The 25,464-nt window shown below is 42.7% G+C and overlaps 2 protein-coding genes across 2 annotated transcripts in view; one reads left to right on the top strand and one right to left on the bottom strand.

Annotated features, from left to right (window-relative positions):
- CTPS2 (CTP synthase 2) overlaps window positions 1-25,464 on the bottom strand; it is a 119,450-nt gene that overhangs the window by 52,105 nt on the left and 41,881 nt on the right. The window contains exon 14 of the mRNA XM_057495287.1: window positions 3,582-3,678. Coding sequence (XP_057351270.1) covers window positions 3,582-3,678 — 97 coding nt within the window. The remainder of the gene's footprint in view (window positions 1-3,581; window positions 3,679-25,464) is intronic.
- S100G (S100 calcium binding protein G) lies at window positions 11,768-15,711 on the top strand. Its single transcript, XM_036912908.2, has 3 exons — window positions 11,768-11,898; window positions 12,379-12,522; window positions 15,475-15,711. The coding sequence occupies exons 2-3, from the start codon at window positions 12,388-12,390 to the stop codon at window positions 15,577-15,579; spliced, it is 240 nt and encodes a 79-aa protein (XP_036768803.1). The 5' UTR covers window positions 11,768-11,898; window positions 12,379-12,387; the 3' UTR covers window positions 15,580-15,711.

The raw sequence follows: 25,464 nt of genomic DNA on the forward strand, positions 1-25,464 counted from the left end.
TTGACCCAGGAATTACACTCCTAGGAATTTACCCTAAGAATGCAGCAATCAAGTATGAGAAAGATCAGTGCACCCCTATGTTTATCGCAGCACTATTTACAATAGCCAAGAATTGGAAGCAACCTAAATGTCCATCAATAGATGAATGGATAAAGAAGATGTGGTACATATACACAATGAAATACTACTCAGCCATAAGAAAAGGGCAAATCCAACCATTTGCAGCAACGTGGATGGAGCTGGAGGGTATTATGCTCAGTGAAACAAGCCAAGCAGAGAAAGAGAAATACCAAATGATTTCACTCATCTGTGGAGTATAAGAACAAAGAAAAAACTGAAGGAACAAAACAGCAGCACAATCACAGAACTCAAGAATGGACTAACAGGTACCAAAGGGAAAGGGACTGGGGAGGATGGGTGGGTAGGGAGGGAGAAGGTGGGGGAGAAGTAGGGGGGTATTAAGATTAGCATGCATGGGGGGGTAGGAGAAAAGGGAGGGCTGTACAACACAGAGAAGGCAAGTAGTGATTCTACAACATTTTGCTATGCTGATGGACAGTGACTGTAAAGGGGTTTATAGGGGAGACCTGATATAGGGGGGAGCCTAGTAAACATAATATTCGTCATGTAAGTGTAGATTAGTGATACCAAAAACAAAACAAAACAAAACAAACAAACAAACAAAAAAAAGGACTGTTCCTGTGTGGTAACCTCCAATGAGTTCTACACAAGGGTATAAAGGGCATATACAAGTGTAGGCAAAGGGTCTGTTTGCGTTTATACAGAAATCAAAGCCTAATTGGGCTACCCTGAAAATGAACTAAGATACGATATGAAAGAGAACTTCCAACATCAGCACTCTCTGGAAGACTCATGACAGAAGATGGTCATCAAGAAACCCCAACAAAGATCAACGCACTGCTACAGCGGTAGATGCACTCATCCCACCAGCTCCTGGACTTGCCATGGGAATGAGGAAGGAGATATCTAAGCTGGCCTGTGCATACAGTGAAACAACAAATTTTACTGGACCTATACTGTTGGAACTCAACCAAGAATTAGGAGAAGTGCAAATTGTAGCGCTCCAAAATCTTACAACTACAGACTATTTACTGTTAAAAGAACATAAGGGACGTGAACATTCCCCAGGAATGGGTTGTTTTAATGTGTCTGATTTCTCTCAGACTGTTCAAGTTCAGTTGGACAATATCCACCATATCATAGATAAGTTTTCACAAATGCCTAAGGTGCCTAACTGGTTTTCTTGGTTTCACTGGAGATGGCTGGTAATTACAGATATGCTTTGGTTATGTAACTATACTCCTATTATGTTAATGTGTGTGCGCAATTTAAGTAGTAGCTTAAAACCTATACATGCTGAAGTTACTCTACAAGAAGATATGTCAAAGAAAAAATCAATCTTCCCATGTTTTCTTCCGCCTGCTACTTCTATAGCTTTTCTTCTTCCTTCCTAATTACAACCCTTAAATAGAATTCGTGCCTCATATCAAATTTACCGAGTATCATAATTCTTCCAAGTGGTAAAGATACCTCAAGACAAATGCTGGGCATAGAAGCTACAGGGCATAAATTTGCAAAGAAATAAAAAGCCAACCATTTCAAACAATAAGGCTTCTCTCTCACTTACCAACTTTACATTTCCCTGTATGGCCCCGGAAGATGACTGGTTAGCCAGAGACGGGTAAGATTCCTCAAGGGAGGAACAACCTAAGACAGGCACAGTCGCAGGGGGGTCATCAGGTGAGAAATTGGGGATCAACAGAGGTGAGGCTTAGAACCTCACCCCCCCTTTCTGAGAGAAATCTTCTGCATACGTGGATGTTTTATTGCCCTTGTCTAGCTGGGATTAACACATAGTCTACAGGCACACACCTGATCATCTACATTTGCTCTCTTACAACACTAAACTATGTTTTCTACCTTTATCTTGTATCTACCTACCACTTCAGCATTTTATTAAAAATAATAATAATAAAGAGAGAAATGTGGTATCCAAATATAAATCAAGTATAAAAACCAAATGAGTATTCATATTTGAACTGACTGTTTAAAGTTCATAATGCATGAGCAAAACCGAAAGTTTCTGTGATGACTGCCCTTGTACTGTTCACTATGTAACTTATTCATTATGTAAGAATTTGTTCTCCATGTAAGAACTTGTTTGTTATGCCTCAGAAGATTGGAGACTGACGAAAATTAGGCTTGGGGTCGATTAATGATTGTGTATTGAGCATGGACTCCCCTATACAGAATTTTATTGTTGTTAACAACCATTTGATCAATAAATATGAGAGATGCCCTCAAAAAAAAAAAAAAAAAAAAAAAGGACAGAGTTCCAATGGTAAAATAAATAAGTAACCGGGATGAAATGTATAGCATAAGGAATATAGTCAAGATATTGTAACAGCTTGGTAGGGTGATAGCTGGAACCTAGAATTAGGTATATAAATGTTTTATCACTGTGTTGTACACTTGAAACTAATGTAATGTAATACTGTGCGTCAACTACCCTTCAATAAAAAATAATTATCTAAAAAAAAAAAAAAAAGTTCCTTAGGCAAGAAGGGCTTCTTATCTAGAGAAAGTAGGGAAATGTGGGGCACTTTGAAACTTTGCCTTCTTAAATTTCATTCATACTAGGAAGCTTTATACTCTTTTGAAGCTGTTTATCATCCCTAAAGGAGCAATTTGTTTCTGGTCTTCGTCTCCTCTGAGTACGGCATTATTTCTAAGGTTTCCTTCCTCTGCAAATGGCCCTTTTAGCACCTTTCATGTATGTCCCCTTGCATCACATTTTCCACTTGTTTTGAGGGACTTGGGGGGGCAGGCCTGGGATCTGTCTCGCTCACTACTCTGTCTGCAGACTCTGGCACAATGCATGTGGCACAGAGGGAGCTCTCAAGATATACTTACTAAATTGGATTAAGGGCTTTGGGTATTTTTTACATTCAATCAGTCTCATATAATACATTAACCTCTGGAAGAAAAGTTCCACATAAATTAGAATAACCTAACCAGGAGTGGAAGATCAGGAAATGTCAGAGAGTGAGCCACATCATATTTCCCTCTCCCATGCTGGAGCTACTGGGGGAGCAGAGAAATATACTGCCGAGACATAACTGCCCGCCTCAGGCAGTTCATAAATTAGTGGCTAACACCAGTCAGACACGAAACAATTTAACAGAGAGCCAGTTTCAATGTGGTGGAGAGAACTCTGGATTGGAAAGAACTGAGGTTGATTCACGCTCGCCCAGTGCAAGGTCACTCCCAGGGGCATGGAGAAATCACAGAATAGCCTGCTGGACAGGGTGTGGTGGCAATCAAAGGAGAAGGGCATTCACGTGTGTTCTAGCAGCCCTCCCAGGGAAAGGGGTCAGGAAGCAGGAGGACAGGAGGGCAGGGGGAGACAGGGGAGGGGAGGAGCCAGGCGGGAGGCCACTTGGAAGGGAAGTGGAGGTGAGGGAAGGGGCAGGGTGGGGTCAGGACTCAAAGAGGGCTGGGCCACCAGCCAGGTGAACCACCACAATGTCTTGTAAAAACAAATGATCTGAGACACTTACTTAATATTGAATTTTCAGTTTTGAAAACAGTTTTTCTTATTCCCAGCCTCATTGTTCCTCCCAAATCACCAGGGTTATGTTCAGGCATATCAATCACCTTAGAAAAGAAAACAAGTCTGGTTTTGCCATCTTATAAAAATATAATTTCCCAAATTTCCAGCTTTAGTTTCAGAGGAATGATCATTGGGTAAGGATATTCCTTAAACAATAAACTCTGGTCAGACTTTGCAATTTTCCTACAGAAATGTGGCCATGCTTTATACCCTCCGTACAGTATGCCTCTTTCCATTGCTGCTTCTCATCTTTCATTCAAATGACTTTTAAAAAATTTATCAGGAGCATCTTTATGACCTTCCTCCCATCATTATTCAACCTGTCAGTTGCAGGCGATGTTCACGCTTGAAGTTCTGGGCTTCTGGGGCCTCCCACTTTGGTGTTCATGTCCCTCCCGTAATAACAGCCATCTCCCACTGCCCACTTCATTCCTTAAAGATTTTCCATAAGCAAGTATGTCAGCCCTTGGGTAAAAGTTTACTGAAAGTACTTGTTGTAGAAACCATTAGGATTCCTTTTAGAAAAAAAAAGGGGGGAGTGGAATGTCATTCATTCTACACATTCTATAGGTCAGAAACCTAAGGGCCACCCTGGATCTCTCCCTCTCCCTCATCCTCATCTCCAATCTGTCAAATGCTATCGATTTCCCCCTCCCACCTCCCCGCATCCATCCACAGCTGTGACCACCACCCAAAGGGCAGCCCCTGCGCAGCTCCCCCTGCAGGCTACAGCCAGCACTCTCAGATGGGCTGCCCCACCACAGAGGACTCGTGGCATTTCTCCCGCATCACATCCTCGCCTGCGGCTATCTCCCAGCCGAGCCCTCCAGCCTCACCCCCCAGAGCTCTGGTCACCCCAACGTGCCTTCACATCCTCAAGTGCATCTCCTTTCCTCCAGCCCTGGGGACTTCACACAGGCTGTCTCTCTGCCCAGAACATCTCCCACTCCCCTACCCTCTTTGCCTAATCCCCAACCTCAAGATCTTAGCTCACCTGTCCTATGTGAGATTAGAGGGGGTGGAAGGAAGGTGCTGACACTCTCCAGGACACCCCATCCTGGTCAGCGTCCTCCTCCCTGCCCACAGACCCTTCCCTCAGTCAGCCTCGGGGCCCTTCGCATCCTAGAGCAAGTCCAGACCTGCCACGGGCCTGCATGGAGCTGGCACCAGCGCGCACAGAGAGAATGTCTGAATGGATGAAGGAAGGAACTCAGACAAAATAATTTCAGATTTACTTTTAGGATTACTCCACAGACATTCAGAAACTCTTGATTTTTATGAAAAGCCTGTTCTCATGAGTCAGTGCTCTGTTTTCTCAGTTTTGCTCATTATGATCTCGTGATTTTGTTTCACTTCATCTGTTTTTCTGAAGTTAGGACAGGCTACATTGGGTGAGTTAACCTGTTCTAAAGGAATTGCTCAGGCTTCTCCCTCAAAAAACCTTTCTCTTTCTTCCCCCCATAGCCTATCTGTCACATATTGCTCTATAGGAAGCCTTGACAACTGGAATTTCCCAAGGTAAAAATTTTCCAAGAACAAGTCTGATCTTATCAGTGACGCAGAAGAACTTTCCAAGTCACCTGAACCCTGTGCCCCAAGTATGCTCCAGGAGTCACTGAGGGGTAGGGGTGGAGAGAAAACCCGAGTATGCCCCGTGCTGGATGGAGTGCTCAGTTCAGAAGTGCTCTTGGCCTTGGAATCTCTTTCCTGCCTTCTTTGCTTGGCTACTGATGGCTAGATTTAGCATTACTGGAGTGAGGTGTGAGAGAACATGTGCTTCCAGTTGGCAAATAACTCCCAGCCCTTTATGTATTTTCTAGGAAAGGGAAGATAAGACTACCCCGCCCACCACAGACTCCTAAGAAGTCCTAAGTTTATTCACAGCCCCAGTTTCCACTTAAGTTTAAGATATCCTGAACCTTCTAGGAAGGCCACAGCAACGAACTACTCCTGGCTTCTTGTAAGTGTCCTGCGAGTCTTCGGTCCACCCTTATTACCGCACTGGGTTCTACGACCCAGGAAGAGTCTTTTTTAATGTAGTTTGTTCAGTGATTGGCGTGTTTGGTATTCAAGAAATGTTCTGGTGTGAACCACTAAGAAGAGTCAAATGACTCAACTGACAATAGGAAATCTGCCTTGCTGCTTACTTGGGATGAACTTGACAAGCACAAGGCGGAAAGTATTTCCAAGCAAAAGCTGCAGGGGGCTGCCTAAGGACATTAAATACTCCTCCCACAGAGGGGGAAGTCCGGAACTTCCTGACAGAGCCATAGGAGAGTTTGGAAACATGAAGGTAAATATTAGGAGAAACAGCTGGAGGAATTGGGAGTGCTAGAGGAGATTACTGAATTTTTCATTATAGGTGTTTTGGAACTATTGGCTAAAAAACTTTGTATATAGTATTATTTTAATGAAAATACAAATTTCAGGTGCAAAGAGTAAAATGCATTATTTTACTAATACCCTCCCACTAAGGTATTAGTTCCCATTATCCCTGCTGTTTTCAGAAGTAATAAATACAACCTTCTCCTGAAATGATAGCACAGACAGAAATCCCAAGCTCTAACAGCCGCTGTGATCCTCCGAGGAAAATGTGCTGGCATAGAAACCAGTGGAGAAAGCAAAGAAAACGTGAGAGAAAAGATGGGGAGCAGACAGGAGCAGCTTTCTGAGGCTAAACAATGCCCTGAGTCAGTGGAAAGAGGAAAAGCAGAGTGAGAAGTGACAGGAGAGTTGCTGCCCTCTCTGGTCAGGCTGAGGAGGCCTCAGTGGGCTGTCCACTGGCCCTTCAGTCAGAGGACGTCCAGACAATCCAAACACTCTGGAAGGGGAAGGCTGGGGAAGGTGGAGAACATGGTGCACTTCTGGCCGAGCCCGGCACAGCTAGGTGCCTTGCAGACGAGGCAGCTTTAACCAGGCAATCAATCCTACAAGCTCTAAAGACGACAATATGACTGCCGCACGGGTTATCAGCAGCCTGATTCAGCAATACAATCAAGGAAAACATCTTTGTTCCTGGCATTCCTTCTACAGAAAACCTGAGGACAGGAGAACATCAAAGTTTCAAAGCATACCTTTTATCATTTCTTGGGGGGGTTAAAGAACAGAACCTCAAATATGCTTTACCTTCTACCCCAACATTGCCCAAATACCCTAGATGTTGCAAAATGCCTCTTCCACTGCAAAAGGACTGCTTGGGCCCAAATTGTTTTTGCCTAAATACCGGCTGTTGTGACCCCCACGACCGAGCTTTGCTTTCTTGGAACTGGGTCCAATAGCATAAGAAAAATAAAAAAGGATCAATAAGTAATGAATACTGGTGGTGATAAAGCTTTAGGAGATGTAAAAGTACCACAGAAGGCTAAGTGTGGCACTAATTAACCTTTACCTAAGTTTCTGTAGCCCACAATAAAAGTGCAATGGGTTCAACTTCACACATGCGTCCTGGGGGCCTTAAACAACGATGTCTAGGGAAGTTAGGTTTTCTTATCAAAGATGCAATTCCAGTTGTGTGAATGAGTGTAAGCCTTCTGACCAACCCAACAGAGCCCTGCTAAGGTCGGCTTCCCTCATGGCCCTTGCCTTTGGACATTTCATTTGGACACTGGGGAGCCTACCCCCAGGCAAATGTTTCCAGCCTCTTAGGCAACACACAGTGATTCTCTTCCGACTTTCTAGCATATTCCTCAAGTATTCTTTACAAGGATTCCCCAAACCAATCCTTTCCTCCTGTCCATTGGCTTCTTTTGCTGCTCTTTTTTTTTCCAAGCCTGCTTCTGATTTTGATTCTTGAGTCATATTCAAGTTGTATATAAAGTATGCACCCATTCATGCTGCTCATAGAGTATGAACTAATGCTGTGTCACACTGCCAGCTACAGCAGCCTGTCACCACAGATCAAACCTAAATGCTTCCGAGTGGTACTTGGGTTCCACCTCATTCAGGAGCCCCATCTACCTATGCTCTCCCCACATATTCTAACTTGTGGTTTCCACCTGGGCCAGACAAGTCCATGGCCAAGGGCCCCTTGGCTCCCCTCCCCACAGTCCCACTACACACATACTGCCTCTTCACTCCTTTTCCTCAGACGCCTTCTCGCTCCCATTCCACGTGGGCTCTGACTTCAGAGGTGCTCTCCAGTTCCCCTTATTGCCCCCAAATTCATACCACACTATATATCAAGTAAATCAAGTAAATAACCTACACACTCTTTGTTCATTTTCAGTTAATCCTGTGATAGACTGAATAACGGCCCCGAAGACATACAAGTCCTAGTCCTCCTGCATATGTTAAATGAATGTTAGCGACATGGCAAAAGGGACTTCGCAGATGTGATTAAATTAAAGCTCTTGATATGGGAGATTATCCTGGGTTAGGGTTAGAATCAGAGAAGGTGATGGATGACAAAGCAGAGGTGAGAGAGAGAGAGAGGAGAATAATGGAAGATGCTACTTTCCCGGCTTTGAAGATGGAGGAAGGGGCTATGAGCAGGCCGTCTCCAGAAGCTGGAAAAGGCAAAGAAACAGATTCTCCCCTAGAAACTCCAGAAGGAATGTGGCCCTGCCAGCCCACTGGGACAGAGCTCCAGGACTGAAAGAAAATAAAATCTGTGTTGTTTTAAGTCACTAACTTTATGGTAATGTGTTACAGCGGCCCCAGGAAACTAACACAGTCCTTGTACACAACTTCAGCCCCTGCCATCTTTGCATATATGCGCCTCCTCTGATAAACTGAGGTGTGGGCTCATCAAGCCCAAGCCCTAGATCTTCCTCTTTGTCTCCACCAGAGTTCAGCACAGTGTCAGGGTCCAATCAAGTGCCCCATAATTAAATCTCCCTGGATTTTCATCCAAAACAGAGGTGACTAAGGGACTGCTCAGTGGGCCTAAGAGCAGTGGAGTCATGTCACAGAGGCTGCAGGCAGGTCACTTCAGGAGATGGAAGGCGGGGGAGCAGTGATCAGCTCTGAGGCAGAAGCGCCACTGTGCCCAAGCCCGCCTCTCACCTGATGAAGGATTTACTTCCCTCTCTGTCTTCCTAACACGCCGTCTCTCGAGCAGCGTGAATCTACAATGGTGAAAGCACCGAGCAGTCCTATAAATACATACATATTTTCTGGTCTTTTAAACTCATCCTTCTACCAGTAAAAGAAGGCCTATGTCACTTCCATCAGGAAAAGAACATGCTTATACCTTCAGGTGTGAACACAATACTGAAGTCTAAGTGCTACCTCTGGGCCTCATGCTAACACTGACCAGCTCTCCTCACAGAAGCCCTCCTGGGAGGGGCAGGTGGCATGGTGGCTGAGGCTGCAGCTGGGCCTGGACTGGAACCCAAGCTCTGGCGCTCCCCAACGCTGTGACCTGGAGCAGGCCCTGGACTGCCTGTAGACCTGAGGCGACAGCGGTACCCACTTCACAGGGCTGCTCAGAGGGTTTCTCAGGGTAATGGGTGGGGGGCCAGGGGCGGCACTCAGCCCACGTTACCATTGTCAGCCCTCAGTGTGCATGAGCTATGACGTGGAGCCCTCTCCCAACGGAGAGCAGGCAGGACCCCAGACAGGTGAGGAGACTCTCAGCCCAGGCAAAGGCCAGAAGTGCACATGGAAGCAAACTCCCCTGGGGCACAGGCAGGCAGGGCAAGGGGGCTGCCTGTTAGGGACAGCTGCGCTTTAGGGGCGAGGGTCTCTTCTGCACCCCAGGATCAGAGACAGCACAACCCTGAGAGAGCCCTGCCGGTGCATTCTGTTTTGCAGGGCTAGATGATGTACCCTCTCCCAAAGGTCCAGTGGCTGCTCTGGACTTGGAGTAGAATAACAGCCACGTTAGCCTATGGCACCCAGAGCTTTTAAAATAAGTTACTCTTGGCTTTCCTAGGAAAAACTTACGTCTGTTCAAAGATCAAGCAATTGAACAGCAAGTTGATAAATAACCTTTGCCTTTCCATTTTTCCATGACCGATCTCGTGAACCTGTCATTTCCCCCCTTCTCTGGTTTCAAAATGCACTCTTTGGAACACACCCTGTGTTTATCGCCTGACTCCATATATTTTTAGTTAATGTTTCATGAGAATAGCCATTGGTGGATTTTGCGTTTCCCACTGCAGCTTTACCCTCACGCTTGAGTGGACAGGTAAAGAGAAAAATAAGAGACCAGAAATCTAACAGCAGAGATGAGCAACTGAAAATTTAAGACCCAAAAATGTAAGGCTTCTTTTTCAAGTTCTGTTAGCATTTACCACAAGCATAAATTCTGACAATCAGCAGCGTGGAGCCTGTTTTAATCAGAGGTCCTCCCTTGAAACAAGAGATCTATAGTTTAAAAGACTACTAACTAAAACTGTTCCAAATGTTTCTCTTAGAGTTAATTTTACATACACACACGTCATATATACAATATGTGCCACATTATAACCTATAACCTATAACAAGCTATCCATGATATAATATATAGTTATTAAAATCATGTAGTTACATATATATTTTGCAGTTATTAAAATTATTTCTTCAATATAGACTCTAGAAATGTAACAAGTGCCATGTTGCTTTTAGCTCACAGGTGCTAATTTGAGAGAACAGACAGTTTAGGATGCACTTTCAACAGCTGTGGAGGTTTGAATTTGGGCTGTGATAATGGCATTGTGACCAGAGATAAGATGCTGACGTGTTTAGGGGGACAGTCGGTCTGCAACTGATTCTCAAATGGTTGGGTTGACAGGGTAGGTATCTGTCCATAGGAAGAGAAAGCATATGTGGAAATGTTAGCAATCAGGGAATCTGGACAAAAGGAGGGTTGGTGTGCACTGACTGGTCTTGCAAGCTTTTCTGTAGATTCGAAGTCTTTAAAAAAGGTATTAGAGGAAAAAATTTCTTGCTATGATTGTTCAACAAAAGCCTACCACCTCCCAGGTAACACAGAGTGTAAGTATAAAAACACCAGAAATTCTCTAAAATCTTGATTAAAATGTATTGCCAAAAACGGAATATTTTTGTGTAAAATCTTACAACTAAAAACAAAATGCCTATCTTGAACCCAAGAAGCAAGCTAATACCTATTCACTACTGGTGCATACTAAAGTCAAATAATCTATGACACAAGCAAGAATGACATACCAAGATGGCCAAGGCACACAGAATGCTAAATACTCAGCACTGGTGGGATGCTTTTAAGGAACTCTAAGATTTCACATTTGTTCTCCAAGGTAAGTGAGGCTCTAGAATTTTGGGACTGAAAAGCATCGGAGAGAAATACAGTCCAGTAGCTCAATCCACAATTTGTATGTGATATAATGAAAGGTCAGAGAAAATTACACAAGTGTGCAAGTGTACAAGTGTTTAAAAGCTGGTAGATGCTTTTAAAGTCAATCTGGAACCCCTTCCTGTGAGTTACAATCAGTACTCGATTAATGTCCTCCAGAAATGCCCTAGTTCTTTCATGGAATGGTTTCCAATTGAAGTAAATTTAGTTTTCAATTTTAAATCCTGTCAGTTCCAAAAGTTTGAAGTATTTCCAACTGAACAAAAGTAAGTCAAGTGTTTCTACAAGTTTTTAGAATGAGTAACAAAATATGCTTGGTAAGGAAATAGGTAATGAGAAATCAAAAGCAGATATGGAAATAATAAATAATGAAAAAGTTGAAAAATGACTATGCTACTTGGTAATCTTGCTCTGCCAAATAAAATCACCAATTACTGTGTCTCTTCTCCCCACTTCTTAAACCTGCTCTTCTACTCATTCATTCACTCAGTTATTCAAATATGTAAGTACCTAATATGTATAGAACATCAGAGGGACTTCAATGGCCATCCTGTAATTTTTTTAACTAGGTACTTGTTGACCATCTATTAGTTACTTTTTCTGGAGATGAAGAAAGTTATGTTTTCAAGCTTAAATAAATATGCCACTAAATAGAAAAACCACCCTCTATCTTTAAGCTTTCCAAAATGTGAACAGCGAGCACATATAATGCCACATTGAAGGGAAAATAAATCTAAGGGGAAAAACATCCAGGCTTACTCTTGGGACTCTGAACCATTAAGCAACTGTTGAGGCGGCCCTTTACTGGATCTTGCCCTTAATTATGAAGTTCATGCAGTCTTAAGCTTGGGTTTCAAAAACCATTAATAATTACCCTTAAATGACAAACTAAAGGAAAATTTCATAACCAGGGCGGTGTGTCTGTAAAGACTATAAAAGTCGCACAATGCTGCTCAGCTCTTCACACTCCTAGCTGATTCTTCTGGCTGCCTCACTGCCGGGCTACCGGGTAAGTGTGCTTTCAGTATTACCTGGGCTCCTGCTTCCCTTCAGAATGCCGCAGAGAACAGGGGTTTGTGCCGCCTGAAGATATTATACTGACTTACAGGCTAGAAGGCTGTGGTCAGATTTCTTCAAGAGCACAGCCTACGGAGTGAAGACTAGGTACATAAAAAGTGAAGACTGTCATAATTACTAATAGAAGTGTTTGGCTCCAGGGACTATCTCCTAACCAATGTACTGTAAGAACAGACAGTTAATACACTGTCTGAGCTGATTATTTTGAGCTGCGTTAGCAGTCACTAGTGTGGCTCCCGAGTTTCTCCACCCCCTTTCTTCTTCTCCTCTCCCCTTCTCCCCACTTTCCTTTACGCACCCACCCCCACCTATGCCAAGGAAACAGTACAGTGGCACTGAACTCCTGCTGGAATCACCAGTATAAAACTCCACTTCAGCTTTTTGGTAAGTTCATTTCTTTCCCAATTTACAGGACACCAAAATGAGTGTAAAAAAGTCTCCTGAAGAACTGAAGAGCATTTTTGAAAAATATGCAGCCAAAGAAGGTGATCCAGACCAGCTGTCGAAGGAGGAGCTGAAGCTATTGATTCAGAGCGAATTCCCCAGTTTACTCAAAGTAAGTGCACAACGGCAGGGTCGCTGAAGCAGAGTGGGAGGGGATGGGAGGGGAGAGAAAGGGCCCAGGAGAGGCTGAGGTCTGCTTGTACTGGTCAGAGCTCCGTCTGGCGGAGCCCAGCAGCCTAGGGCGGCATCTCTTGAGGGAGGGCACTTGAATGGGAGGTTTCCTCCCAGGCCAGCTACTAGACAGCAGGGGCCAAGCCTTCTATCCCCAACAGCCGGGGCCCAGGACTCTCCAGGACCAGCCACAATCAACAGAAGCACTGATGGCACTGGAGTTAGGCCTGGTAGGCCCGCAGGTCACCAAGCAAGCGCACTAAGGTCTTCAAGCCAGATTCAGCACCTCCGGGCCAGGCTTTGGGAAACCAAAGAGGCCTATAAAATAGTATTAGTTGGCTCTGGATGTGCTTCATTGCTGTCGGTAGGATCTCTCAACAAGACCAATACTTCCTTAGCAGTCTGTTAAGAAAACCTGCCTGTGCTGAAAAATGGCCCTCCAGCATCACCCATTTATATTTCAAACCATTGCATTTGTATAAATTTGTGTTAAACAACTAAATTTGTGTTAATGAGGCACCTTGCAGGAAAGGATTAAATTTCTCTAGCTATACAGTTTCTTGTCGAAACCATCCCAGAGTTGTCAAAATCAAAGTGCATTTAGAAGCAATAAGGAAGAGGGAGAGGCCGATTCTCCTTGCTCCAGTCCACCGTCTTTCCTTTGCAACTAAAAATGATTTTCAAAATGGAAGCAGCTAAGCAATTGTTACATTTGACTTGGTCACTATTTAGCTGTAATTTCAGAAAGAAGCATTCACTTCCGAGATTTTAACCAGAAATGTCCCTTCTGCCCATATGACATATGAGAAAGTTTCAGGTTTTGATTGTTGAAAAGGTTTCTGGTTTTTGTACTAAAAAGAAAAGCAGCTGAATTCACTGACCTTATAATCTGGTTATCTTCTCATTTTCTTGTAGTTAAAATATAAACTAACTTCTCAACACAGTTAAAGGCCCCAGCAGAAACAAAGATTTTTTTAATTAAAATTTAAAACAAAGGTTTCTGTGAAAGAAAATTCTAAAAAACAATCTTGAATTTTGCCAAAAGGGAGAAAAATAATAATAATAATAGGAAGGGCTAATAATAAGAGGCAGAAAAATAATAATCTTACAGGAATGCCTAGGGGATCTACTCAAGCTGTTTTAAAAGGTAAGACAATTTTTCTATATTTTTTTCTGTATTTTATGTATGTCCCATAAAAAACACATAAGACTTTTATCATTTGGATATAGGCAGGAAAACTAATGGTAAGTTAATACAAATTACCAAGTCATGTATCTAATTATATTTCCATATGGATTTCTAAGGTTTTCCAAGCTACATGCTGTTTATGTCATCTCCTTGTATGGTTTAGAATCTAGTAAATGCGTCAGGAAAACAGTGTTGGATATTTCTAGAACAGGTGCCAAATAATTAACTTACAGTTTGGTCTTCTCATACCAAGTGTCAAGTGTCTTTAATCTTAGGGGTTAAAACATATCTTGATGTAGAGATCTGTGGTACAGCAATGTCAACATGCTGAACACTACTGAACTGTACACTTAAAAATAGTTAAGATGGCAAATATTTAACTATTTTTTATTAACTATTATTAGTTATAATATTATTAGTATATTATACTAATAGTATGTTATATATTATTAGTATTTATTAGTTTATTATATTAGTATATTACACAATAGTATATTATATTAGTAATAATACTAATAATATCAGTATTATTAGTAAATCTTAACTATTATTTACCACAATTACAAACCATTTTCTGGAGCTGACTTACAAACTAAACTGTTATTTCAATAGGTTTCCTAGGTTCTATTCTGCCAAAGATAAATTCCTACCTGAAAGTCAGAGCTATAATGGCTTTATCTTTTTAGTTTTATGGAAGAGACAAAAATTAAGTTGGCTTCTGATCCCAAAGGAATATCAGCAGTTAAAAGGGAGTCAAGCCAAACATGATTTCATGTAACATTGCAAGCAGTGGTTCTCCAAGTGTGGTTGGTCTTGGACCCCAAGCATCAACATCGCCTGGGAACCTACTGGAAATACAGATTCTCAGGCCCCACCCCAGGCCCACTGAATCAGAAATGCTGGGAGTGGGACCCATCAATCTGCACTTACAAAAATCAGCAAGTGCATCTGGTGATTGTGATGGGTGCCAGTGTGTGAGAGGCGCCAATGCAAAGTCATCCTCAATAGCACGCAGGTAAGCCACAGCCCAGGGTTCAGAAAAACTGAGGTGGTCACTTCAATTGTGGGGGTTGAATTCTAGAGTCAATGTTTGAACCCCAAGCTCTCTACTTGCCAGCTGCAGGCCCTGGGGCAAGTCAGCAGCTGTCCCAGGGCCTGTCTCCTCCTGTGAAAAGCAGCTCTCCCCACAGTGGTTGAGACACTGCACAGGCTCAGCCCTGGGCACAGGCCAACCAGTGGCAGCCATGCCTACTGCCTCGGGTGATACATCAGCCCAGCCCTGGAGCCAGACACAAAACCAGCTCCCAGGAAAACCTTGGGGCAGGGTCCTCAACCATTTGGGGTCCATACACCCCTTGGCAATCCAGTGAAGCCCTTGGACTCCTGGAAACAATGTTTTTAGAGGCATAAAGAAAAAATACGTAAGATTACACAGAAAGCCAGTTATATTAAAATACCCATTATCAATATTAAAATAATAAATGTAACGCAGGAAAACTTTTAAAAGGGTAGCCAGTCATGTGACTTGAAGCAATACTACAGCTGAAGTTGGTTTTGCCACCTCTAACTACCAGTAGCATGTGATCAAAAACCCAGCTGCCTCCTTGGAACACCGACTCAGTGCCTCTGACTTTTGAAAAGGTGTAGCAGAAACTGATGCATTCTCTCTCCTCTCCCTTATCCATCCTTTTTGTCTAAAACCAGGGTCCAAGCACCCTAGACGACCTCTTTCAAGAACTGGACAAGAACGGAGATGGAGAAGTTAGTTTCGAAGAATTCCAGGTGTTTGTGAAAAAGATATCCCAGTGAAGGAAAAAAAAAACAATATTCTAAGCACCTGGGACATAACCCCATTCTATTTGGAATCACCAGTGTCTCTGTTTAATTCTTTGCAATTATTCTGCGGTCCAATTATTGTTAATAAAGAAATTCTTTACATGTCTCGTTTTGCCAAGTACTGACCTCCACATGAAAGTAACCTTAGTCGGATGCATCTTATTTTATAGATTAAAAAAAAAAGGCCCAGAATAGTTCCATGATCTTGACCAAGACTGCAAAGATGGTGTCAGTCAGTGACTTAGAAAGAATTCTGACTTGCCAAACCAGCTCCATCCACTCTCCCACCAGAGTAACCGTGTTCCTTGTCTCCCTCCCCAACTACTCTGGTTCACATCATGCCCGGATTCACCTCCTATTTCATTCTAGGTAGTAGCCAGTGAGAAGCAGATTTCAAAGAGCAGGCATTTGTCTTTAAGTCATCTCCTGGCATTCGATTTTTGGATCAATGACCTTCTCTGGGGACTAGAAGGCATACGAGACCAGGTCATTTTGCTCCATCACCAAGGATGTGGCCTTGATTCTGGTATACGATGTGTAAAAATAAAAGGGAAGGAACCCTCCTGCACTGTTGGTGGGAATGTCAATTGGTGCAGCCACAGTGGAAAGCAGCATGAAGGTTCCTCAAACCTAAAAATAGAAATACCATAAGACCCAGCAATTCCACTTCTAGGAATGTACCCAAAGAAAACAAAATCCCTGATTCAAAAAGATATATGCACCCCTTATAATAGCCAAGTTATGGAAGCACCTAACATGTCCATCAATAGATGGATGGATAAAGAAGATACACATATACACAGTGGAGTACTACTCAGCCATAAAAAAAGAAATCCTGTCATTTGCAACAACATGGATGGACCTAGAAGGTATTATGTGAAGTGAAATAAGCCAGGTAGAGAAAGACAAATACCATATGATTTCACTTATTTCTGGAATCTAAAGACAAACAAACAAAGTGAACAAAATAGCAGTAAACTCATAGACACTAAGAGGGGACTGGTGGTCACCATGGGGGAGGGCTGGGGGATGGGGGATAAAAGGGCACAAAAGTTCTCAGTCATAAGTTGGTCATGTGGATGGTAGCAGAGCATGGAGAACATAGCCAGTGGTTCCGTAACATCTTCCTCTGTTGACACAGTAACTGCACTAGTGGGGTGAGGGTTTAATAATGTGGGTAACTGTGGAACCACTGTGTTGTATATTTGAAACCAATGTAAGATTGTTTATCAATGGTACTTCAAAAAAATAAATAAATAGATTTTTAAAAAGGGACAGGTAGACTAGGGCCTCCCTGCTCTGCCATCCCATGCTGCTGGGACCCTTGGATCTGAGAAACAGCTAGCCCTCAAGTTCCATTTGTTGGGTCCAGTGGCTCAAGGAGGAGGGCAAAGGAGAGGAGGGTAGAAGGGTGGGAAAGGAACTTAACCAAACAAAAGAAAAATGACTTCTAGGCCTTCCACCAAGAACCTAAGGAGATTTTTATCCACAGTGAAGGAAGGTTCAAATGCAATCTGTCTCATTCTAGCTCAACACAAAAGCATTCTCCTGGCATCTAAAGCCTTCAACATTTCTAATGACTAATTACATCCACTGTAGGGATATCCCATAATAGTCTTAACTACTTCCCCATTGCGGGGCATTTATATTATTGTCATTTCTGCTTCTTCTAATGTTATAATGAGTACCTGTTCATATCTCTGTCAACATACCCGATTTCCTTAGGAGATTTCTGAGAAGTAAATGTCTGAGTCACAAGGTATGAATATTTTTATGGTTTGTGAAACAGTCCACCTAATTGATTTCCTAAAAGGCTGTATTGATTCTATTTCTACAAACAGGCTGGAGAACGCCAGCTTCACTTCCCAGCCAGGCCCATTTTCACTTCATTATTCACAAGAGTGCACATTTTTATTCTAATTTTAAGAGGAATCCTCTACTATTTCCCCATCGAATTTACTGTTGGATATTGGTTTGTAAAAGATATTCTTTCCCTTGCTTCAGAAGTACCCTTCTCTTCCTAGTTCATTATGAGATTGTGGGTATTGATCATCTATGGAGAAATGGGAGTTCTCTCTCCTGTTTGATCAATACATTAATCAATTTAATCCTGGAATAAACACATTATCCAGCCGTGATCGATTATTCTTTAATGCTGTTACACACATATATTATTTAAGATTTTCACATATTTATTAATAACCAACATCAGTCTATACCTTGGGGTTTTATTTTTTGTTTCAAGGGCTTTGCTGAGTTCTAATATCTAGGTCATGCCAGCTTTCCATTTTAGCCTATGTTCTGAATTTCAATCAGTTCCTCACAGAATAAATATACATTATCTCTTTCAACTCCGACATACATAAAGCATCTCCTATGGGCAAGGCATTATACAAGATGCCATAGGAGATACAAACTTCCAGACCTCTGAAATCTGAAGTCAGTAAGTCTGTGATCAGGCCAGGGAAAGGCTTAATCAAAGAAATAGTATTTCAGCTGGGATTTGTGGCAAAAGCCTTGAGAGGAGCCTGCAGGTAAGGGGCAGCATTGGGCACTGAAAAGGAGAGAAAACACCCCAAGTAACCACATCATGTCCAAGGGCAAGGCAGTTGAGGGGACAGGCACACTACATTCTGGGGGGAAAGCCAGCTGGGGGGAACAGAAGGCACACTAGCTCCAGAGCATGGACGTCCCAGGTCACAGAGGGATGTGAATGGGCTTCGGGAAGATGAGGTGATACCAAGAGTCTGCCAGGAGTTGGGGGTGGTCCCAGGGCAGAGGCTGGGGCAAGGCAGGAGGCCACCAGGGCAAGCGGGGCAAGCTTGCAAAGCCTCAAAGAATGGTAGCAATGCACACATGGGAGGGATATCTTCCCTCTGGCTCAGACTACTGACTTGGATCAATTATCATCTGAGGGTTACCCCTCAAGAAGAGTGAGAACATAGGGAGTGTTGTGGGTGTGCAGCATCTGTATGTATGTGTACATGTCTATTTCATTGGTCTTCTTGGCCTGGTTTCCAGCATTTATCTCGTCTCCCACATCCAACAAGATCCACCTGAATTTCCTCTCGAATCAAAAGAACAAGCATTTTGTCAGCCACAAAACTCCAATTTTTCCAAGACTGCAGGCTCCGCCAGGACAAAGATTTTTATCTGTTCTTTTACCGATGTATCCCCGGGTCTAGATAAGAGCCTGGCACGTGGAAAGGCTTAACAGCTATTTGCTGAATGGATGATTCTTGACTATCCAGTCACTAAATCGTGTCGATTCATTCCATAAGGCTACTCTGCCAGCCAGGCCTTCCTACAACTCCTGCTCCAACCCAGCTCTTCAGATGGCAGGCGGAGGCTGCCGTAATACTCAGCCACATGCCCTGCCAGGAGCCTTTTCTCCCCTCTCATCCTTCTAGCTCTCGCGCCAGCTGAATCTTCCTAAAGCACCCACTCTATTGGAAAGTCTTCAGTAACAAGTATGGTATTTGCATAATATGCCACAGTTGACAGGTCTTATCTTACTGGCTCCCTGTTGCCTTCAGGATTAATTTTGACAGTGACACTCAAGGACCTCCACAAAATCCAAACCAATCTCCTTTATTTCCCTCCAGTTCCCTAAGGAGTCATGTGCTCCAGTCAAGCTACTCACTATTTTATGACCAAATCTTGGACATTCTGGCCTGGCATTTGCCTCCCCTCCTTTCTACTAAGTCTCTAAGCCTTTGACAATCTTCCCTTCACACTGTAACCTACAATAATTTTTCCTGACTCTGAATTTAAGCATCTAAGGTCCACCTGTGCTGTGCAATACTGTGGCTAGATTTAAATGTGACATTTAAATTAAATAAAACTAAATAAAATTTTAAATTCAGTTCCTTGGTCACACCAGCTGCATTTTCAAGGGCTCCATAACCTCACATAGCTAGTGGCTATCATACTGAACAGCACGGATACAGAGCATTCTATGATAGCAGAAAGTTCTAGTTGACAACACTGGTAGCATTAATGAGGGCATAACTCACATACTGCCCATATATTTGGCTGTATGCTTCACTAGTCTACGTCCTGAATCCCCAACTAAACTGCCAGCAGGCTTGTGGTGGCCACTCATTTGTAATACACTGTATTTAGGACTGCACTTAAGTGGACAAGCTCCAAATGCACAGTGACTTTTTTCTTTTTAATAATCACTTTCCACTAGCAACCAGGTATTTCTATGGCAAAAAAAAAATCTTTCAAGTGGTTGAAATACCTATTCCTAAGGCATTTCCCATTGAGCATAAGGTATAAAAGCTTTAAAGTACATTAGCTCTGAAGAAGTACTCATTTAGTCATTCATTTATTGTTAAAACTATGAACTGCCCTTGTGATTCACTAATGGAGGCAGCACTCCAAGTACCATGCTGGCTCCTTTCAAAAAGCAGACCTGGGTAAGAGGGACGGTGTCAGGTAGAGAAGATGCCCTAGACATTAGGCAGCAGTTCCATGCCTGGAAGAAATTTTTCTTTCTCTAGATAGAAAGTGGTTACTATAACCAACAGCCTGATATGAAGTCTGAGTCTACTACCGTCCCCAGAGACAGGATTTAATAGCTGTTAGGCTCCCAGACCGGTCTATAAAAGACTGTTTTACCTATAGTACAGCTGTCTTCTTGATGGCAGCTTTTATGGGGAACAAGTTCCTCAGTCCAAACTAAGCTCCAAATGACTTCTGTAAGGTCGCTTTGTTAGTCAGGAGATGCTTACTAGAATGTTCTGAATGCAAAGCACTTTTCAAAGTAATACAAGTTGTCTGAAAGGTTACTCTGGGTGTTTCTAATGCCTATTACTTTACTTTCCATATGAAGCTGTTGAAAAATAAATGGAAGAAGATGATGTTTCAAACAGGGCTTCAACTAAAGGTAGGAAAATTGTATGCATGAATCATGCTTAATGTAGAACACAAATTACCCTTTACCTGAATCGACTTTTAATTATATGGGACTATATCACAAATCCCCTACATCAGATGGGAAAATAATTTTGAATTTCAAAAATCTCTGGATCAACATGGGGTAAAAGAAGTCCTATCTTTGAAAAGCAACTAAAACTGAAATAATTCAGTGCCACAATCTCAAATTTGCATTCACATGTGCCTAAAATGCTTCGAATTTCTCACTTGTCCCTACCAATACTGACACAGGCAGGTGCAGTTCGGGAAAAGAGCGAGGCCCTGGGTGAGTGAAGAAAAGCTTGATGCCAGTTCCTGTGGCCAGCTGGCAGAACAGGTTAAGGGAAAACAAACCAGCTCAATTTTAAGAAAATAACTGATGGCAAAACAGAATGCAGTTTCTAACTGGTTCAAATCAGCTAGATTCAGGATGGGGAACAAAAATAACCTACAGTTACCTCAGAGTTCATTATATACTCATTAGTATACTAAAAATCACCCCTTGGTGCCAGAACAGTTCTGAGGCAGACCATCTAAGGACAAAAGGGAGTCACCCTATTTCCCAGATATCCCCTCCCTATTCCAAGAAAAACCCACCCATCCTGATGAATACTGCACCCCTTGTTAAAACTCCAGCTGTAAGGCCACCCACCCCCAACTGTACTGCTGACTTCTGGAGTGTGCACCTTTGTGTTGTTAAACTACTGTTTGCTTGTACCTGCTTGTCTTGCCTGAGGGTTTCAGCCCTGGGCAGGTTCACTATGGATTCAGTGAAACCGAGAAATGACAACAGAAATGTTCTTGGGGTAAAAGGGCTTTTATACCCTGCTTTACTCTCCCGGCAATTGGTCAAGCACTAGAATCATGTCTGCACCCAGCAGCCCTCAGGTCCATAATCCACCTCCATCTCCACCTCCCCCCAGAGCACTGGGTAGAGCTCTTTATATAGTGACTCAGTCAGTAATAGCTTATTGCCTATGGGTGTGGAAGTGTTAGCCTAGCAGGAAGCCAATTCCATCATCAAGTAGTTTAGGGTCAGGTGAGAATCCTGGCCATAGGAACTTCCATTTTTCCCACACTGCTCAACCCCCTCATGAATTCTTTCTCCATCAGAGTCAAGAGCCCTCTCCTAGGTTGAGTTCTCACCCAGTGTGTGGGGAGACCTCTACAGAATGCATTTCCCAACAATACCATCATCCAAGTGTGCATGTGTATGTTGATGTGGTTAAAGGTAGAATATGAATTCTGTTTCCAGGATGTTATACCTTATTCAGAACTATTTTCAATAAATAGAAAAGGAATGCTAAAAACTAAGCATATCCTTGTACTTAAACATCGGATTAAGATCATTCTTCCTATGTATGTCTCAAAAGTAAAAGATATTCTAAATATAACATCCATGATGCCACAAACCACCCCTCACATGAACTGGAGAGATCTGAAGTCAAATTCAAGGTCAAGGTTGTCAGCAGCAGCCATGTGATTGATCTAGAGTCAGAATGCAAGTCAGCCACAGCTGTGTTTTGGTAAGCATCATCTACAAGTCAGATAAAGCTACTTTGAAGTAGGCCCAAAAAATCAGACTTGCTGTAGAATCCTAAATATTCTGAAAAATCCCAGAGCTTTCTATTTCACCTTGTGGCTTAAGCAGAAAAATGACAATAAAACAAATTTTACTCCTGACACTCTAAGACTCAGAGTCTACTACCTTCAGTCTTAGGGAAAAATCTCTCTCCTTTTATGTGTATAGGAAACACCACCTTTTAGAAATCTGTCCTGGATGCCAGTGTCTCTACTGATTTCATAAGTAAACATAAGACCATCATGCATGCCAAAGGAGGGTCATGATGGCCCACGAAGGGGAGCAGAATTTGCCATCCCAAAATACGCCTCTGACATAAAGATTATTCTAGGCTGATTTTTTTTTTCTAAGCAACAGCAGGCATGCGAAAAGCTCTTAAAACTCAGTAAAAGTTACCCTTTTGTAAGAGACATTTACATGTATAATGAAAATCTCCATTTGTAAGGACATCTCCCTCTCAGTACCAGGAAGAGGACAACCAAGTCTAGACACTCTTATCAATGCAGAAGACAGACTTAAATCTGCATAACAACCATAACCTTGTTTACTATGCTTTTTCTGATAACTGCTCCCCCCCCCATGGTGCTTTGTTTAGTTTTTTTTGATCTTTGGCTGAAGACTGTACTTAAGCTGGTGGCTTGGGCCACTTCAGGGAGTTTCTCAGTTTGCCTGGGTCTGTCCCATGAATACAGGAGGTACATATGTTAGGAAACTTCTATTTTTCTCCTCTTAATCTGTGTTTTATTACAGGGGGTGTCAGCCAAAAACATAGAAGCATGGAGAGAAAATTATTTTTCCTCCCACACCCCCATGAAACAGACTTTAGCAGCAGAAGAGGCTGCTGGTTTCTAACGTTTTTACTTTTTTAGTTACAAGGGCCGGAATGACCCTTACCCAGTGTAAATGTGCTTACAAGTTTTAGTTGTTTGCTCAAGTTTTCATGATTCCCCAGACTTCCTGGTGTTTTCTGCCTGGTAGTTCTATTTACCTTGGTCTTTTTCTTTAATAAGACTTTTCACCATCATCACAAATGCTGGCTCTTCAGGCTATTTTTCTCCAACAATCTGATTGCAGGCCATAAAGATGTTCAACAGCAATTAGGTTTTATTGTTCTCATCTCACCAGTATAGAAGCTATCAAAATGTAAAATGCACATATCCTCAGATTTAGTAATTCCCCTTCTAGGAATGTGTCCCATAGAAGACGGTATAGGACATATGTGCATGGATACTAATTTGCAGCATGATTTAAAATAGCAAAATAATGGACCGAACCTCAATATTCATCAATATGAGCCTGGTTAAATAAAGCATGATGCATAGAGCAGAGCAAGCATGTGGAAAATTCCTGTGCACTGCTGTGGAGTGAGCTGTACAAAAAGCAAGGGGAGCAGTGTCTCCAGCACGCTAGCACACCTATTTGTTAAAAAGGAAACATGCCCGTATATGTGTGTGAGTAGGTGCACATGCCCCAGCAAAGGGCAGTCATCAAAGAATTAACCTGGCCAAAGCTATCTAACAGTAGCACCTACAGATCAAAATCACTTCCACTCCTGGAGTACTGTTGCGGAGAAAGAATTTTCCTCTACCCTTCAAGGTTCTTCTCACTAGTCTAAGAAGCGAATTAATGTGAGATGGATTAACAGGAGAAAATAGAATTTAATTTCATACGTACAGAGCCCACACACATGAGAGATTCCCAGACAGAAAGGTAAAATGAGGCTTAGACGCCATCCTGAGCTAAGAAATGAAATAGGGACCCTGGGGCTTCAAAGGGGCGGAGGGCAATTCACAGGACAATAAGAAGAGCAGATGTTTAATAATTAGATGTTTGCCCTGCCATACAGATCAGTCACATAGATAAAGTTTATCTCTGGTAATAACCCTCATTTTGGGAAAGACCTGTACCAAGTTGTACCATTATGACATGCAGATTATTTCAGAGTTGAGAACAATCAAGGCCCAAAAGCCTCTGAAAGAAACTTATGTAAAAAGAATTTAGACAGAGGCCCATAGACCCGGAGGGGAGAGCTATCATATAATACATAGTTGTACTGTAATGTAAACTAGGTGTGGTAGGCTGGGAGGGCTGTGGCTAAGTCTGTTAAAGTTCCTCTCTGCTCCCTCATTTTCCTGTGTGGCCCAGGAAATATTTGATCATCAAACACTGAACTCTTTTCATATTCCTTTGAATTGCTTCCCTTTTGCTTTGAAGTCTCAGGCCCCTACCCCCTTCCCCAGGGTTTAGGATGGCACATACTCCTCCTTCTCCCTGTCTGTGGGGCGCATGTCTGTGGATTCCCTGTGCGCAGTTACACTTTGGTTTTTTCCTCTGTTAATCTATCTCATGACCATTTGATTCTTAAACCAGCTAGAAGAACCTTGAGGGGGAGAGGAAATTTCTTCCTTCCCAACTGACCCCAACTTCGATTTTCCTATGTAGGCAAGGGAGGGGCAAAAGCTGCTCTTGAGCCCACAGGGTCTCAGCTGCCTTCAGCTCAAAACAGTCCATGAGCCAAAGCAGCACATTTGGGGGCAGCGTGCCTCTGGCCCGTACAGTATTATCTTAGAAAAGAAAACCCATGATTTGCCTGCACAGCCGTTTCCGCCATTCGTCAGGAACTCTTCACTAGTGTTAGGTCTTTTGAGCATAAGACTTGAAAGTACCATCTGGCTGGGAAGTGACGGTTCATTATGGTCTGAATCGCTAGCTATAAAAAAGAGTGAAGACTGTCTCTATATCCTTCCATGGAATGATCGCCAGCATAGAGTGTTAAGTGAAAAAAAGCAAGGCAGAAAAAAATGTGCAGAGTATGCTACCATTTACATAAGAAGGGGAAGGGCTTCCAAGCAGACATGCAGGTTTACTTATATTTTTCACATGGAAAGATACCCCATTAAAAAAAAAAGAAGAATTAATGGCTGCCGTAAAGGAAAGAAGGGAATAGGCTGGAGGGGAGAGGAACAGAAGTGACTTTCTCTAAATATGGGATTCTCCAGGTGGGCTGTGCCAGAGCCTGTGCCCCAGGGGATGTTTGGCAATGCCCGCAGGTATTTTTCATGTCATAATAGGGGTTAGGAGGAGGGTGCCACTGACATCTAGTGGGCAGAGTAAAAAGATGCGGCTGAACGCACTACAGGACACAGGCCGGCCCCCCACCGCAGAGAATCATCTGGTCCAAAATGTCAGGAGTGCAAATCACACATCTAATAAGGAACTTGTATCTAGAATATGTTAAGAACTCTTACAACTTAATAATAAAAAGACAAATAACCCAGTTTAAAAATGGGGAAAGGATCTGAATAAACATTTCTGCAAAAATGATATATAAGTGGCCTATAAGCACCTGAAAA

Source organism: Manis pentadactyla, chromosome X (genome assembly GCF_030020395.1).
Source record: "Manis pentadactyla isolate mManPen7 chromosome X, mManPen7.hap1, whole genome shotgun sequence".
In the NCBI taxonomy this organism is placed as follows: Eukaryota; Metazoa; Chordata; class Mammalia; order Pholidota; family Manidae; genus Manis; species Manis pentadactyla.